The 18,206-nt window shown below is 44.4% G+C and overlaps 2 protein-coding genes and 1 long non-coding RNA gene across 9 annotated transcripts in view; 1 reads left to right on the top strand and 2 right to left on the bottom strand.

Annotated features, from left to right (window-relative positions):
• Positions 1-9,010, bottom strand: part of SEC16A (SEC16 homolog A, endoplasmic reticulum export factor) — a 31,815-nt gene extending 22,805 nt beyond the window's left edge. For 4 of the 5 annotated variants that reach the window (XM_062590656.1, XM_062590657.1, XM_062590658.1 and 1 more), the window contains exons 1-3: positions 8,922-9,010; positions 975-4,853; positions 59-204 (exon numbers count right to left, since the gene is read on the bottom strand). In XM_062590656.1, the coding sequence (XP_062446640.1) occupies positions 59-204; positions 975-4,778 (3,950 nt within the window). In that variant the 5' untranslated portion in view covers positions 4,779-4,853; positions 8,922-9,010. The remainder of the gene's footprint in view (positions 1-58; positions 205-974; positions 4,854-8,921) is intronic. The other variant, XM_062590661.1, reaches the window with a different exon arrangement.
• An 836-nt stretch (positions 9,011-9,846) lies between these two features.
• Positions 9,847-14,549, top strand: LOC134148750 (uncharacterized). Its single transcript, XR_009960269.1, has 2 exons — positions 9,847-10,050; positions 13,912-14,549. It is a non-coding gene; the product is annotated as an uncharacterized LOC134148750 (long non-coding RNA).
• NOTCH1 (notch receptor 1) overlaps positions 14,238-18,206 on the bottom strand; it is a 42,235-nt gene continuing 38,266 nt past the window's right edge. For all 3 annotated transcript variants that reach the window (XM_062591212.1, XM_062591215.1, XM_062591214.1), the window contains exons 33-34: positions 17,999-18,096; positions 14,238-17,538 (exon numbers count right to left, since the gene is read on the bottom strand). In XM_062591212.1, the coding sequence (XP_062447196.1) occupies positions 16,069-17,538; positions 17,999-18,096 (1,568 nt within the window). In that variant the 3' untranslated portion in view covers positions 14,238-16,068. The remainder of the gene's footprint in view (positions 17,539-17,998; positions 18,097-18,206) is intronic.

Genomic DNA, 18,206 nt, shown 5'->3' with positions numbered 1-18,206 from the left:
AACTACATGCAGTACTTCAGTACATATCAAATCTGTACTCAATGTAAGAATTGCATACCTAGAAGATGGTCTGTCAGAGCAATGACTGGCTCTGGAACTAGGACGTTCAGGCTCAGGATACCGATAGCTCCCAGGCTCTGTATACGCAGCACTATTGCTATCATAGTGCCTGTACCGTGGGTCATACTGTCCATAGCTATCCTCCTAAGGAAAAGAAATCAACATGTAAGGTAAAAGGCTTCCTACCTCCAAAAATAAAAATCAGGCAAGCAATAAGGCTTGTTCTTTCAAGATCAATTCCAGACTTCCTTTTCCCCCTTAACACAAACAACCTTGATATCTGAAGAGAAGCAGATGTATAGACTATAGTGTAGTTTTTGGTACCTATTGTGGTAAAATAGGCTCAGGTTCATCACTATTCAAAACTTAAGAAAAAATACACACACACACACTACTTCTGAATTAAAGCAACTCAGCCACAATGTTGGTTACTCTACTAAACTGCCAATAACTCAGCCAGCAGGTAGGAACGAAATTTGAACACCTGCACAGCTAAGACAGTTATAAATGCTAACGTTTTCCAAATAAGCCAGTAGGAGTGCTATCAGTTGATAACTGTGCCAATTGGAATTGATATTGGCAATCACATTACATTCTAAATACCTTTGTAAAGTCACTTCAAGACCTTACTCACATCTTTCAGGTCAATCTTTATGACTGAGGATTATCATATTCCTGATTCTGCTTTGTGATACATATCCTAAGTTATTGGATTCATCAAGTGGGAGCACAAGAATGAGTACCAAAAGGCCTTCCACACCTTTTCATGTTACTTTGGATTTTCCCTAAAGTTAAATACTTAATACGAATGCTATACTGAATGCTGATCATAACACCACTGTAATTCAAAGATTAAAATTACTAATATATACTGAGAGCATAGGAAGGGGGAAATAAATAAATATTTACTCTACCAGGTAATAAAGATGAGCTGCTGTTCTGGGGTCTGCAGGAGGATAAGGTGGTGGATACGGAGGCTGGTAAGCATCATAAGGATGTCTATAGTAGTAATAAGGATTTTGTGGTGGACCAAAGGCATCCTGAGGAGTCTGAGGCAGTGGTGGACGCTGCAGATCTTGTTGCACGCTTGACATGACTGAATGACTGGTGGTAGGAGCAGCTGTGGAAGTCTGAGCACCTGATGACTGTCCAGGTACTGGTTGCTTATAAGGGCTCATCTGATCACTCCCTGTTGTGAGCTGAGCTGAACTTCCCTCTTTGGGACTCAAAGGATGAGAATGGTTAACCAGCACCTGGTTCTCATGCTGCTGTGATTCCTGCATGGCTTTAGTCCCTGCAGCCATCTGGTAGCTTGGAGGAGCTGAGGAATGCCCAGATGATGTTGGTTGCTGCATCTGAGTTGCTTGCATTTGTGCTTGAGATGGCATTGCTCCCTGTATAGCTCTGTCTGATACAGCCTGATATTGTATATCTTTCGTTACCTGTTGATAAAAACGTCGTTTGTCATGCATTTGGGGACCCACCTGACCAGCACTGCCAACTGGCTTTTGAGGATATACTGGACCACCAGAAAGCGACTGATCATGCAGCTGTACAGAATTACTTGCACTGCTTTTCTCCAATGTCCGTGATACTGTGAAGTCAAGCACTCCAGCAACTTCTTCTTCGCTATTTGAATTATTTGTGGAATTATTAGCCTGCACTACAGAATTAACAGTTGGGACTAGTGCACTTGCACTTCCACTGGGGAGATTTGTCCCTGGAGAAACAGATGAGTTAGGCCCTGATTTGCTAGTAAATTCAGGAACAAAACCTTCTGAATTAACATTCGTTTGACCACTTGGAGCCAAATTAAGCGGAGTTTGCATCAGCAAGTTTGCAGGCTGATTAGAGGCAATATCAGAGGAATTAACAGGGCTTTGCAATAAATTATGGTTTAACAGATTAGTATTTGGAAGTGCATTAACTAACAGAGATCCAACTTGCATCACAGGTAATGGCACATTTTCCCCAGAGATGATCCCACCAGCATGTGAAGTTTGGGGACATATTGCAGGCTTGTCCCCAACCCCAGAATCCTTCATTGGCCGATTGTTTTCATTTCTGCTTAGCTGATTAGATAAAGAAATAGAAAAATTAATTGGCTGAGCTAAGTTATAGCTTTGATTAGGCTGAGCAATCAGGACAGGCTGATTTTGCAAAGACTCTGTAGGTGGAGAAGACAATAAACTTGCATAACCAGAACTTGCCTGAGACTGAAGTGCCTCCTCTTCTCCCATTTTGGGAGGATTCTCAAGATTTTCAGAAGATATATTTCCGTCCTGGGAAAGCTGCACTGCAATAGTTCCTGGTTTGTTTGGCTGCTGATTAGACAGGCCTTCTTCTGGTGGTTGAATGACTTCTATTGTTTGTTTGGCAGGTACATACACTGCAGGAGCAGCAGGAGCTAGAAGAACATTTCCCCCAAAATTAGGTAACTCGTTATGAGCCCACAAAGTTGTCGCTGGGCTGTCACACTTCTTAACTGCTCCCTGAGCTCTTGTTGAGGACCTTTTCTCAGACACTGATTGTATGTTTTCTGTACCAGATCCAGAGTGCAACATATTTCCAGCTTCAACAGTGGAAACTGCATGAGGCAGTGGGTGTACCTTAGGCATGAAAATGGTTTCCAAATTATCTGGTGGCTGTTCAAGATTACCTGGGGAGGCAGCTGGCATAGCTGCATTTTTCTTGGTATTCTTTTGGTTTGGGTGGTTCTCTCTCAGTTCTACCACCATCTTTGCTTGGTCGATCTCTGCAGGTTTTATCCCAACTCCATGGGACCTCACCGGTTCAAAAGAGCTATTTACACTTGTCTGAAATACTCCTGTAGGCTTAGGAGGACTTGGAGTTGGAGGCTGGGAGAGATTACCATGGTAGTTCTTGTTCCTGTTTAGCTCACTTGAATCACCTCCCAAAGGAGAGGAGTCAATCTGTTTAAAGAAGCTCGCAGAAGATTCTTCATCAGGCTTCCCACTTTCTTGCTGAATGAACGTACCAACTTGCTCTTGAGGTCTTGTTGAGCTAGAAGCACTCCTATGGCTAATGTTGCTATAGTTTGAAGATACGCTATCTGGTCGGACAGGATGAGGTAATGAATCAGGTGCCTCCAAATTTGGTCCTCCTTCAGCATGGCTCACAACAGTGTTCTTTGGAAGCATCTGACCTGGTAAGGATCCGTATCTGTACAGATCAGAACCGGCAGCTGGGGATGAAACATTCATGTTCTGTGGTTCACTTGGCAGCACTTCCTGATTCTGAATGCACTCCAGGTTCTCAACGTTTTCATATTGCGTCCCACTGTTCCCAGATGTGTCACTAGCATGTATTTTGTCATCACTAACAAACATAGAATGCTTACTAGTCAGTATATCCTGTTGACTGTTTATAGCTTTAGGAAAATACTGGACATCCATTCCTTTCTGTACCATCTCATTGGCTGAGCCTGTACCAGTCTGCACCTGAGAGAGGACGCTAGCTGCAACCCGCTGGGGATGCGCTGGCTGGTGATACAATGGTCCTGAATTTGGCTGACAAGCAAACTCTGTTTTCTCAACCATGTAACTTTTTTCAGATGAAAGTATTTCCTCATTCTCTGCTTCATCCCCTTTGAAAAACATAGAGAGAGTTCCTGAATCTCGATCTGTGAGGGTAGGTCTATTTGATGCTTCAGACATATCTGGAGACTGCTTTGGGGGGTTCTTTTCCTGAGCTGTGGGAATAACAAAACTGGTGTCTTGCAGTGGTGGCTGTGGGTAAAACTGCTCTTGGTAGGATTGATTTAACCAAGAGTTACTCATTTCCGTGCTCTGTCTAAACACATTTCCAGGCTGAATGCTGTTCATGTGATAACTGCTACTTGCAGAGTTGTTTTTCCCATTTTTTTCGCAACCAACTAACGAAGGTGCTTGCATGATATTTTGTGGAACAGCTTGGTGCGCAGGACCCTGCTGCAAATTTGTCTGTGGAGAAGGATGAGAAGTGCTAACAGAAGACTGAGAAGTGTTATGAACGTCAATTTGAGAAGATGGCTCAGGATAGGGCACAAAATTTTGAACTGGAGACTGCAGGTTCCCTTGAGCAGGTCTCCACTGAGACATGGGCTGCTGAGGAGGTGGAGGGAAGAGTGCTGTTGCAGTGGATCCTGGAGGAACATCAGTTGGTTCTCTATTAATATCTTGCCTACCTCCAGGTTTGCTTGATGTAGACCCCATTCCAGAATGCCCACTGAAAGAATTCTCAAGTGCTGCTCCTGTATTATAATGCAGTGATACTGCAGGCCCATGGAGTCCAAGATCTACATTTGGATGCATTTCTGTAGTACTATTTATAACATATCCTGGGGGTGGTGAAGAAGCTTGAATATTAGAAAACATACTGGTATTTATTCCTGCTTGAGATACAGGAGCTGATAGAGACACAGGCAGTCCATGAGGATTGTCTCCTGCATGTGAAGGATGCATAACAGCTGGTTGTGGAAACACCGCTGGGGAGGGACTTTGCACAGCCAATGCATTGCCCTTGGATGGATTACCTAGGGGGGAACCCTGTGGCGTTTGTCTGCCAAATGCAAAAGGGTCTGTTACAGGTTGCACTGGGGCAGCTGCTGCATTTGCTCGTTTACTGAGTGAGCTGTTTCGCCAGTACATGTTCCGAGCAATGCCTGCAGGAGGAGGAGCTACTGCTCCTGCCGAAACAGTCTGTGGAGGTTGCTGCATGATACACTTCTAGCAGAGCCAAATACTAGACGAGGAACTATTAGTGGATGCTGTAGACGGATTCTTTCTTCCACACTATAAAAGCAAAAAGATGACAAATCAGCTTCCTATCTCACATTAAATAAATGCAGTACTTAAGGCATATTTAGTTGAGAAACAAACTTACTGAGAAAACTTGAAACTAAATGAAAGATATCCTTATATTCTCAGAACTCATAAGAAACTGATACATAACATTGCATCTCTAAATCCAAATCCAGTATCAATACGTTTTAATGCTGCTTGGTAACAGTGCACACTATTTAACAATAATTTTAACAAATAGCTCCAAGTAAAAGTAATTAAACAGTTTAGTCCTGCACAAATTTTAAAATCAGAGACTGTCATAGCACCAATGGGATTATATTGTTATATTCCCTAAACGTGTTTTAGGCATTACACATCATAGAGCAAACATAGCAGCAGCCAGTCTACAGTAGCACCTGCAAACAGTACAGCAAGTCAATGTAATTAAAAAAAGCAGCTGAGGAAATACTATCTAGATCTCAAATTTTGTTAGAAACTATATTCCTTCAGCTTTCTTGAATTGTTGCTCAGTATGAATGGACCTTCTGATAGGTAAAATGAGAAGCAAGCTTCTCAAGAAAGAATTCATCAGATGCTATTCCCCTCAAGAGAACAAAAGTCCATTTTTGTTTTAACTATTCTCCTAAACAATATTTTCTTTATTATCTATTTTGAAAGGCCATTGTGTCTCCATCACAAATATTCTTTCTTCTAGAAAAGTGCTGCAAAATAATAAAATTGTATTTAAAAATATACAGTTAATTCCATACACCTATTTAGTTAATCAATGCCCTCACTTTAGTAGGAATTTGGCATAGACAGTGTTGTGGTGTTACACTGCAGGGTGGAATGGACAGGTACAGAAGTATTCTGGCTCTGCCAGCAAGAACTTCAATCAATACCAGTTAGGAATCTGGTGCACATGAAGCTCAATAAACTAATTAGGAACACGTATTTTTCAATTTTATCACTGCTGACCAATTTGGGGAGCAGGGGAGTTCACAATATTAGAATTCTTCTTTACTGCTTGTCCAATTCAACTTGGTGAAGCTTTTAGCAATGTATAATAGACTTGTTTTCTAACAGTACATCATAGTGTGAAGTACCCACGGCAGTTTTGTCATACCAGACACTTCCATTTATAGAAGACAGACAAAAGCTGTGCAGTCTAATTTTTAACATTCAACATCCTGTTAGTAAGAGTAACAAGATGGAAAACCAGAGGAGTCTGATGGTTGTAACCAAGCCAAAATTTTAATAGGTACAGAAAAAGCTCAAATGCAAAACACTTTTGGCTTTTGGTTTAATAAATATGCACACTGAGCAAGCACTACATAGATATTTTATAGAGCTTTATTAAAAAAAAAAAGCATACTGACCAATAGACCAATATGGTGGTCTATATAGGCTTTATCAGACACTAGTACAACTTACCCTAAGAAAAAGTCTCTTCGACCCATCATTGCAGAATCCAACACTCCTATGCATAATCTAGGCCCCTCTTTCAGAGGGCCTGAAGTGTCAGTCAACAGAACTGAGGTGTCTCAATTTTTCCCACATAGCCATATATTTTACAGAATACAAACCAGGCAAAAAATGCTAGGTTAAGACTTAATTTTTAACATTTTTGTTTTGTTAAAATGTAAAAAGGGATGAGACACAGACTTCAACAGAAAAGTATTAAACAGAAAGCTTAGTTTCATGTATTAGTTGCATTTGCCTTTAAATTTCTTTCTAAAATACAGCTGCACATTGAATTCACACCAAGGAATACTTACTTATAGAAGGGTTTTAGTGCATTGCAATCATTTCTCCTATACTGATACCAAGCTGAAATTTTTCCAGCAGGGCACGATTACTGCCAACCAGGACGTTACCAGGAAACCCTGCCCAAGGGTCTACTTCAGTTTCCACACATTTAAGAACTCCCAGACATTTCTCTAAGACTCTTCAAACATCCCCATTTATTTTTCATCGTGTTCTTTATTGTACTAACTGCAAAAATATCCCTCCCCACAAATAAACTAGTGTTTTTACACAATACATTGCAAAACAGAGGAGAGGGAAGCTAATAAAGTATCTGCCAAGACAGTTACCTACTGGAAAGCACTAACTTAACTGAACAGAACATTGATATCTAGCTAACAGTTCTGTTGTTAATTGAAAAGCTATCTGTGAAATATATCACAAATAACAAAAGCCAGCTGTTCTGTAACTCAGATACTCTCTCCTAAATTTCTAATATGGACTTTGCTCCTTACAGTGTCTTATCAGATGTACACAAAGAACAAAATCCTAATACTTTATCCCAGTCTTATAACAACCAGTGTCAGTACTTAGCTAATTAAAATAAGCGTGCAATTCTGCTTTTAACTGCTGTCTTGCCATTACTACAAGATCTCTAATGTTATATAACAAAGGTTCAATAGGAGGGTATCAGGTTCTTTGCAGAAGAAAAGTTTAATATTAACAGACTGCACACAGTAGTAAAAACATGCATGATTTAACAATTTAAGTCCAAATAAAATTACCGTGATCATGTCAGATACTTTAAATGTGAAATACAATCTTGGGATACTGACCCTCCCCTCCCCTGCCCCTAATCCAGTGTTAACAGAAATGCTGATTTTAAGAACATTATGAATGAAAAATAACTACACAGCCTAAGAGTCAACCAATTCTTTGCTTTCCTTAGCCTAGAAATTCTTCACTTTCAGATGGTTTATTAATGAACAATGCAGAGCAGGCTGCTAAGCATTAGTCATCAGAAAAACAACTGCAAAAGTTGTTTCCAAATATACCAAAAAATATTACTAAAGAAGGAGACAAAAAAAAAAGATTAGAACTAATGCTAGGCAAGACAATCAATAAACATATCTGGTGAGCTGTATAAGCATGCTTGATTTAAATCCCTCTGCAAAAATTTATCTGCATGAAGTAGTAGTTTATTTGTAGGGACTAGTTTAACACTATCTCCAAGGGACATACACTAAATAAGTTGCTCTTAAACAAGAGTATATCCACAAAGCAGGTTACGGGGCATTAACATTAACTCTTATGGGCATCTATATATATACACATACATATACACACACAAACACATATGTATATGCATGTATGTGTGAAACAACAAATAATGTGTTCATGTGCACAATCTCCTAATTGAGAACAACATGCATAAAACAAAATCATGCAATCCCAAAGACAAAAATAGATTAAAAAAATGAACTCACACCCTTAAAATCTAAATAGCACTTAATACACTGTTTTTTCAGACTTTTTTTTCAATTGTAGACAGTTACATATCTATGCACCGACTGGATGACACTCAAACTGAACACTTACCTATTGCAACATCTTTACTACTGTTGAAAGCTTCCTACCAGCTATCTCACAAAGGGTAACTATAAAATATGAATGTTACAAAGCATAAAGGGCTCCTCTTGAAGCCAAAACACAGAGCTCAAAATGAATCACAGACAGTGGCAACAAAAATAAAAATTTCCATATGTTTGTAAAGGAGTACTACAGCCCATTACACCGGCACTAGATTACTAGCAGTGCTGCTCTAGTAGAGTACTGGCCCATTACACCAATAACGGTGCAGACCACGAGCCTGTCACACCAGTAATTTTCAGGGAACTGTGCTACTAAATCAGTACAAATTTCTATTCAAATAAAGCTCACGCCTATGACACTGCACAACTTGGGGAGGGGGGAATCTGCTTTAGGGGAATTTTAAGTGTCTTGTTAGAGCAGGCACGCGGCGGCGACAGCCGAGAGACGCTTCTGATCACAGCGCCCTGCCCCCCTCTGCGCCGCGAGGCAGGAGCCAGCGCACCTGCGGGCGGGCCCCACCGCGCCGCGGGGCCCCGCGGGGGCAGCCCCGGCTGCCGCCGCCCTCCCCAGCGCACCGCGCAGCGCGGAGCCGCCGCCCGCAGCGGCGCTTCCTCACCACCCGCCGGCCGAGGCCCGGAGCGGCCCCGCGGCCGCACCGAGAGGCCGCCGGGGCACCCGCCGCCCCTCACGGCCGGCCGCCCGGCGCGCTACGGCCCGTGCCTTAGACCCCGCCGGTACCTGGCAGCCCGCCGGCAGCGGAGGCCCCTCAGCACCGGGCGCCGCCCCCCATCGCGGCGGCCTCCGCGGCGCCGGCCCCCTCCGCCGCCGCCATCTTGGGACATCCGGCTCCGAGCGCCGCCGACGTGTCACGCCGCGCGCGCGGTGACGTCACGGCGCGGGCGGGCCCGGCACCGCGCGCTTGTTTGTGTTTCGCTCACACCGCCCCCCGCAGTCCCCGCCCCTTCCGCCTTCGCGGCGAGACGGCTTAAAGGCGAAGGTGGCTTAAAGGGGAAGGTGGCGCGGCAGAAGTGTCGGCGGACAGAAAACGAAGTCGGAAAGCGGAAGCCGCTTTGACTGCGCCGCGGTGTGGCGCGTGCGCAGTGCGGCTGCGCCCTCCGGAGCCGCGGGTTCGAGTCCCGCCTCGGGAGGCTGCCCCAAGACTGAGTGGGGGGACCCCCCTTTTCTCTGGTGGGACCCTCCCCCCCCCCCCCGGTGGCGGCTGCTGTGCCGGGTGTGGGGCTCTCAGCATCCCCTTCCCCAGTGTTCCCAGCCCTTAGCCCCAGTGCACACCCCAAGGTGGCTGCCACGGCAAGGCCCGCCTGCATGGAGGCCCGCGAGAGGCCTGAGGCCTCCGTCAGGCATGTGGGGAATCATCCTTCCCTCACTGGGGTTTTTACAGAGCGCTGCCCCTCGGGAACCACGTTCCCACGGGGAGCCGGAGCCCCTTCCCGGCAGGCCTCGCCCCGGGGCCCGCGCGGGTTGCCATCCCCGGCAGCCTCCGTCGAGGCCGGACGCGGAGCGGCCTCCTTGGCCCGCCAACCTCCGCGGAGATCCCCCGAGCCCCCCAGACTCCCCGCGGCTCCATCAGAAACGGCGGCGCCGGTTGCACTGGCGGAGGAGGCCGCCAGGGTGGGATAAAGCACCACCGGCGTGCGCCTGGCGGAGGGAAAGGGCCTTCGGCGGGCCCGGCCGCGGCCTGCGCCCCGCCAGCCCGCTCTCCTCCCCGGGGGGCTTGTGGGGCCCCGAGCGCTGGGTCGCACCGGGCCGCCGGAGCCCAGCGCGCCGGAGACCTGTGGCAGCAGGTACAAGAAAAGCGCGGCCCTCCTTCACGTTGTTGGTGGCCAAAGTCCCGGTCTCACAAATACAGGTGGGCTTAATTTCTTTTCTTTCTTCTTCTTTTTTTTTTTAATTTGATGCTTCATCATGTCAAGGGGATATTGATCACATGGAGGACTAGCACACAAGCGTCCCAAACCTGCAGGTGCCTGGTGCCGCAGTCCAGCCCTTCTGCGCGCTGCTATCGACGCGATGCATTTATTTCGCAGGCTTACAAAAGCACTTTTCCGGAGAAGTGCGTGTTCCATTTTTAGCTGGGATAGTATCAGGATATCAAACACCATTATGCGCAAGCCCAAAATCTTCACTCCGCTGTACTCTGTGTCCTAATTCTGCTTTGAGGATCTGTTTCACACGAACGCAAAGCTTTTAAGGGGGGAGTTATTGTTCAAACGTAAGAACGATGTCTTGTTTACGAGAGCTTGTGTACAAGTGGCAGCCACGGTGCCTGTATTGTCACACTCCACACTGAACAACAAGCTTTGGAGGGGAAAATACAAATGACCTAAACAAACATCTTAATCAAGGGTCATTATCAGTGCAAGAGCTGTTTTCTGCACGCTTGATCATTAAAGCACAGTAATATCCTCAAAGTGCTGTCCAAGCAGGGGAAGCAGCACTTTGATGCTGCTGTGGGAACCAGAGGCAGCACTGTGATTTTTAAAGTGCCTTTCATCTCTCTCTTTTTGTAGGAACATTCTTATAAACCAGCTTGTCAAATACCATTTCCCTACACAGGCGTGAAATGCAGATAAAGCCCATGTCCTCCCTGGATATTTTCCCCAACAGGTATAATCTGAGGAAACATGATTTCAGTTAGCCTGACTGGCTTTTTAAATATATAGGTAAATATCATCATCAGCTTACACTTGTATCTATAAATATCTATTTATATTATATATTTAACCTATATACACAATTCAAGCACTAAGTTATGATGGGATCTCACTTTGACTGCTTTCCTGTTTAATATACAATTATATAAAAAAATTGTTACATTAAGATATAGAATCCCTTTCTATCATAAAGCTTTATAACTGATTTGCTGTACTAGTCAATTGAAACTAATTTTGGACTTGAGGGTGACACATCACAAATAAGGCACGTTGAAGGGAGGAGAACAGCATGTCCTCTTCTCTCTCCCTTTTTATCAGCTTACTTGGGGTACAATACAAGACATACTGACCTTTGCCATTAAATTCTGGTAATATATCCAGCCATATTGCAGGCAACACAGCCCTGCCCCAGAGAGCTTGCACTTAAAAGCTTGCTCTCCGCATTCAGAAACAGGAGCAATAGCTAAAGGAGAGTTTCTCTATCACTATTCTGTGTCAAGTTAGCCAACTAAGACAAGCTGAGCTTTGTTTATTTACTCAGTTGCTGACTTTATTCAGACTACCCCAGCCACATTAACCCAGGTGTAATTGGAGAGAGGCTGCACCCTGGCTGAATTTGGCTCCTTGTGTGCATTCTTAAGGGGGTGATTTGAACTGCAGCAAGAATTCAGCAATCAGGATTCAAACAGCTGTTAGCAACTTTCCAAGCAAACACCAATAGCCTGGAGGTAAAAGCAATACAGAGTAGCAATTTCTAAATGTCCCATCTAATTGAGCAGGAATAATGAAAACAAAGAATAAAAAATCCAAGCCCTCCAGCATGTAAACAAATAGTTCAGATGCACTGGTTTCTTGGTTCCTTGTAGCAACAACCTGCTTACCATCAGAACAGCTCGGTGCTAATCTCGTTTTGTGCAAGCACTTCTGAACTCTTCCCTCGTCCTAGAATGCCATTTCCTTGCTTCTCAGCTGTAGCTGTTTTCACCTGGAATCCCCAAACAGCTGTAGTTGTCGTGAACCATTCATCTCCCAGCATTTTTTAAAGACAAGAGGGCTTGAGCTTGCAGTCAGACAACATTGGTTACTTGGAAGGGGCTGGGAGGAGCTGAATACAGAGTTTGTGGGAAAGGCAGGAGTTTGGATGGAAAAGTTGAAAATGGGACCATTTTTCTTGTTTCTCATTTGACTTTGCCTCTGTCCCAACTGGAGATCTGTGACCCCCAAGGTTGTCTCCTGTACCCACCAGGGACTCCAAGAGGCAGGGATGAGGGGCTGGCAGGAGTTTGTGGGGCATCATGCGCCTTCATAAAGCAAAGACTCATAGGGCACTATTAACTTACCTCCCACCAGGAGAATATGACATATCTTTACTCCTCTAGTGCTTAGGCATCCTTCTCTGATGGCTGTCTTGAATTATTCTGTGATCAGTTTATTGGTGTTTACTCATGTGCCAATGCAGACCTTTTTGTTTTGCCTCCTTCCTAGGTATTTAGCCCTCTCTTCCCTTTTTCTGTCCCTCTGACCAACACTCACAGATTACAGGAAATTACATGCTTTGCAACTCCTCATTTCTTTAAACTAGCCAAGTGTATTTAGTTACCTCTTGTAATGTCATGTGTTTTGTGCATCCTCCTAGCCCTTTTTTGCACCTGTTCCAGGCGAAATTCCTGTCTTGACCCTGGGTGACCACTGTTACATCCTAGACCAGATAAGAGTAGGGGAAGGAGGAGGTCTTTCCAATGCCTCATATTAACACGTGTATATCCTGGTTTCACTGAAAATATGTAGGCATGCAGTATTTGCAGACAGACATGGGCATGAGTACTGTGCAGAGCATGAATGGTGGGATGAGCCTGGAAGGATGGGCTGCATGGGAACAGTAAGCTGGATGTTCCTAAACATGATTCATGGCCTGCACACGTGCAAATTGTGATGAAGGCAGACACAGTTCATCCCGCATATCCCAGATGGGACACAGTGAGGCACAGCCTGGGGAAAGGATGTGACTAAGGAAGCCTGTCTAGAGCTAAGATAGGTATCCCTAGTGGTCATGGAAGTCCTCACTAATGAACCACCTCCTTCTGGGGGGAGATGAGGGATTTGTTTTCAAAGCAGCCCTTTCCACTAAGTTTGCATGGAGGGCATACTGACCATCACCGCCCTTGCATCCAAAGGAGCTGCATTTCACCCTTACTTGAAAGCACACAAAATGCTTGGAACTGGTAAGCATTACAGAAACCCAAGAGAATGGTTCACTTAAGCTTACATTGAATGCTAAGGACAGATGATGGGAACACAAGCATTTGCTATGTCAACTGGGGTAGCTTTTAGAGTCTGACAGAGGACTCTTAATGCAAAAAGAACACTGTGGCATTGGCTTCCAGCCAGCTGTATGGCAAATGTTTGAAGACCCTGAATCCATCCAGAGCTGGATACTTGGTGCATGTATGCACATGCCTTCTCCCTCCCTGGCTGTGGAGCAGAAAATACCAGCATTCCAAGAGCTACCAGGCTTATCTGATGTGGGAGGAGGTCTACAGCTGGCTATTTATATCCAGGTATTTGAGGACTTTGCAGTTGCATTGTAGAGTCCTCATGGGGAAAAGGAACATTTAAAATAAATTACCTTAAAACTCCGAGTGCACCAAATACAGAAAGTGTTACGGTGTGACAAGGTTTCTCCACCAAGTGACCTAAGCAGTACTTTCACTTTGGTGCTGCATCTCCCTCAGCACTGTCTTTAGATGTCTTTTGTTTATGATATATGCGCAAGCGACCACATTTGAGAGCTCTGCCATATGCTGTTTTGTGGTGAAATAGGAGGCTGTATACATAATTCTTAATACCACTCATAGAGGGCTCTGTTTCCATAGACCCTGTGTAATTAAAAGCATGTGGCCATTATTCACTCTTGGCTGTCTCATCAGCCAGAGAATCCCCCTAAAAAACTAACAGTACTGATAAGGAGACAGTGCTTTTAAGTGACAGAATAAAGTATTTGGAATGTCTGTGAAAAAAAAGGTTGTTTAAAACATTTCCACTACTTCCCATTTTAGATCCTGACCTAATGGCAGAGGCACCTGCTGACATGAGTGTCTGCAGCACAGGTAAGAGACTGCCTGGGTCGACTCCCGTCTGGGTTAGAGCCTCTTCAGTCCCCTCCTGCCTTGCTCGAATCAAACTTCTGAAGTCACTGAGTGTTTTGCGCAAGTTAAGGAGAAACTTTCATTGTTCAAAGCCCTCCCGGATCTGTAAGGCAGAGAACACGTTAGGAGAGTACCAGCACGCAGCCCTAAGAAACAGCCCTCCAATACTGACGGATAATGGGTGCCGAGCCATGGGAGCATTTCAACCAATTCGCAACAGAAACACTAAGTTCCAGTTTTAGTAAAATCTAGATGCCCAGAAGCATCATTTATTGCAAATCAGTTAACCAAAAAAATACATCATTTTTGCAAACTACAACTTTGCATGTAGATAACTTTATTACAGAAGATATCTTTTCTTAAACTACACTCTAGTTTATAAAACATAGTAAAATTTAACACCACGTGATGTTTAAATCACTCATGTTAAGGATGTCACAATAACAACGCTCTGAAATGTTAACTAAAATGAGTGTTCAACAAAGCTTTGTGCTTTGAGATATATCCATTGTTTTTTGGTGTTCTAATAAACAGGAACAAGGAACGTTTCCCTTTTCTTAGGTTTCCTTGAGTAATTGCTGTCTATCTGCATGTCTCATATGCATATCTAATCATAGTCTGTCTCCTTAACTTTGCAGCCAAGTGAGGGAAATTCCAACACCTCTATAAGGTGATATATTTATGATATATTTAAGACTTGATCATTTAGATTTTTGAAACAAAATCCACCTTTTCTTTAAAAAAACATATTTACAAACATTAAATCTGCCACAGGCGTATACTATATTTTACATATTTTTCTTTTTGTGTGTTCCCCACACCTCTACAAAAGTGTACATCAATATAAAAAAAGATGCATCACTCCAGACTAACAAGAACAGAATGTCAACGTTTCCGAACACAGGCTCGGCTGCGCGATCCGTCTGCCCTGCTGCTGCTGCAGTGCAGCGTCCCCCCAGCCTGGCAGTGCCGTTGCTGAACACCCAGCAACCAGCACTGCCGCAGGACCTGCGTGTACAGGTGAACACTTGGTGGTGGCAGCGTTAAAATGCTTTGTACTTTCTCAGCCTGTCTGCATTAACAGACAGGCCTTCTTTAAAATAGGTAAGGCCATCCTTAAAATAAGGATGTGGTTCTAAACGTTCAAATCTCAGCATTTATTTCTTAAACAGTTACTCAACTGCAAAAAACAAAACCAAAAAAGATCGCCTGTAAAGATATTTAAAAGTAAAATGAAGTTTCCTTTGTGTATAAACTCCAATTATGGGTTTGCTTTTTAAAAAGTTTGACAAATATTCTTTGTTTTTGGGCAGCATTCATTTTTTGTAGATTTTTGTTTAGCTTAGAACCTGTTGTTACAGGTCTATAATCTTGGGATTTTTGATCATAAAAATCATTTAAATATATATTTTTATATATATATAAAAAGAGAGAGAACAAGAATTTCTATTATCAAGGCAAATGTACAACTACATAATACTGAAACTTTAAACAAAGATTCATGACCAGTACCATAAAACGTCCTCTCCGATATAATGGTCAAGGAAACATTTTAAAGTACATTTCAAAAAATCAGTTCATACTTAATTTTTTTCCCCCCTAAAAAGCAGTAATTGTAGTTAATTCTCCCTTTCCCTTTTCTTTCTCGCATCTTTTTCTGGGTTGTAAGAGAAAAAAAAATAAGTTAATAGTATTTTGGAATCATGAATCATTGCTTATAGCTTTAGATAAACATTTCCTCTCAAATTAACACAATGAAAAAAACCCCCCAAAAAACAAAAGAGAATGTTCCGTAAAAATCTCATTTTTTTGATTCCTTGGAACACAACTGATGTGTCCCACATTGAGTTCTTAACAATAGAACATATAAATAAAAAAGGCAGTGTTTCATGTAAAATAAAAAGTACATAAATAAATACTAAAAAAAAATTAATTTGTCTTTTTATTTTGTATAAAAACATATTTTTAAAAGGATCCTTTAATAAAAGCATCCAGTGTCATTTTAAAAAAGATCTCCCTTGAGCTTCTAATTCCCACTGAGCATCAGCGTCTCTGAAACATGGTCTTTTACTTGAAGGCTTCGGGGATGTGTCCCATCTGTGACTGCATACTTGTGGGAGGGCTGGAGATCCCCTCAGACCAGTCAGACACATTGGAATGAGGAGAGGAGCTCGACCACTGGTCTGGTGACTCTGGAGATGGTGTTAGGAATGGGTGATCAGGCACCTGGAGCTGGTGGCTGGGAGTGTTGTCCATGGGGGAGGAATAACTGTGCTGAGAGGGCGGAGTTAAAAACTGTGTGGTGGTCATGGGCTGTGCAAGGGAGGATGGCAGAGGTGTGGGCAGCATCTGGGAATCTTGAGGCAAGATGGTGTGGACTGCCATGGTACTGCTGCTCACCGGCTGCATGTCGGGCTGGCTTAGCTCGGTACCAAGAAAATTTTGGCTGATGTGGCCACTAGCATTGGAGCTGGGGTTGTGATGCTGTTGTGGCTGCTGCTGCGGTGGCTGCTGCTGGGGTTGTTGTGACTGCTGCTGCTGCTGCATGTTTTGTTGCTGCAGCTGTTGTTGTTGCATCTGTTGAAGCTGCTGGCTCTGCATCAGGTGAGGCTGGGAAGCCAGCCGGGTGTTAGGCATGGCCTGATAGCTCATCATCTGTGATAAGCTTGTGGTGGGCAAGCCATTGTGCAGGGAGGTCATCATGCCATGCTGAAGGCTTTGTGTTTGCTGATGCGTCCCTGGTTGCATGTTGCCTCTCATTGGATTATATTGATTCTGGACCATGCCGTTTTGCAGCCTCGTGAGCCACTCACACTGCCCATTCAGACTGGCACCTCCACCAACGGAGAAATTCATTGGGGCACTGCTCATGACTGTGCTGGGGCTGGAGACAGGCAGGTGAGAGAGACGTGGTGGCACGGAATCAAAGGCCATCCTGCTGGAGTTCCCCATGGCCATATCCTGCTTCCCAGCCATGTTGAGATGGTTGATGCTCATATGGGCATCAGGCATGCCTGGCAGATGATTCAGAGGCATGGAAGGGGACTGCTGAAATGGAGAGGTCATCAGTGGAGGAGAGGCTACATCTGACAGGTACCCATGAGGTGACTCCAGGGAGTCTACTGGTGACAATACACTGGAATTGTCAAGCAGGCATCCTTTTCCATCTTGTGATTTTTTCCTCCTGGCTTTGAGGTCTTTGGAATCCTTGCCATTGCAGCTCATGCCCTTGGTGCTTGGCTTCCTGGCCTTCTTACCCTGGACAGTGGGTTTCAGGTTGCCAATGTAGCTGTTGGGAGAGCAGAGCGGTGGGGACAGGGTGGGAGCCCCCAGCGGGCCATTGTGCAGTGGCGGGCTCCGCACCAGGTTGTATTCATCCAACAGCCTCACGATGTCGTGGTGCATGCGTTCCTGCGCAATGTCCCGTGGTAGCCTGTCCATGTGGTCTGTGATGTCGCGGTTCGCAAAGTGGTCCAGGAGGATTTTGGCAGTTTCATAACTCCCTTCTCTGGCTGCGAGGAACAGTGGGGTCTCCTCCTAGAAACCCAGCAAAGACAGTTGGTTTTATGTTCACAGATTCTCCTGGCTAATACTGTCCCGAGCTCCATGCCCAAAACCATGGAATTGGGTGAGAGAGACTTGCAACTGTCCCTCCTCTGGTGAGGTTTTGCTGCTGTCTGTTCTAATTCTGCTGAGCCATCTCTTTGTACTGATATCAAACCAAGAACTCTACGAGTGACCCATAACATGCAGGTAGATGGCCACAGTAACATTGTATCCTACCCCTCACCAAGCACTGTACAGGCCATCAACATCACCCATAAGACCAAATCCCACACTAGTGCTTCAGGTTAAATCCAACAGCTTCAACCACAGCAGAACAACCAAATGAGAATCTCAGTGCCAGACAATCTTGAAGTTCAGGCAAAAATTGCCCTTTAACATACTCATGAGGCAGTTCTTTTCCTGTGTATTTGCCAGCCTAGAAGACCCCTACCTTATTGTTCTGCATATCCTTATTGGCACCATTCTTCAGGAGGACTACTGCAGCTTCAACATTATTCACAGCAGCTGCCCAGTGCAGTGCTGACTTGCCTGTGAAGGAAGACCATGAAATACAAGATGCATTAGCAAGTGGTAAGAGTAATAGCAAGCAGCCTCTTCCTTCTGCCTCTGAGGAGGAATGTTTTAGTTGCCTGCAATAC

The sequence above is a fragment of the Rhea pennata genome, chromosome 18 (genome assembly GCF_028389875.1).
Source record: "Rhea pennata isolate bPtePen1 chromosome 18, bPtePen1.pri, whole genome shotgun sequence".
Lineage (NCBI taxonomy): Eukaryota > Metazoa > Chordata > Aves > Rheiformes > Rheidae > Rhea > Rhea pennata.
The sequence above is the reverse complement of the archived record's forward strand: the minus strand, read 5'-3'. Positions and strand labels throughout refer to the sequence as shown.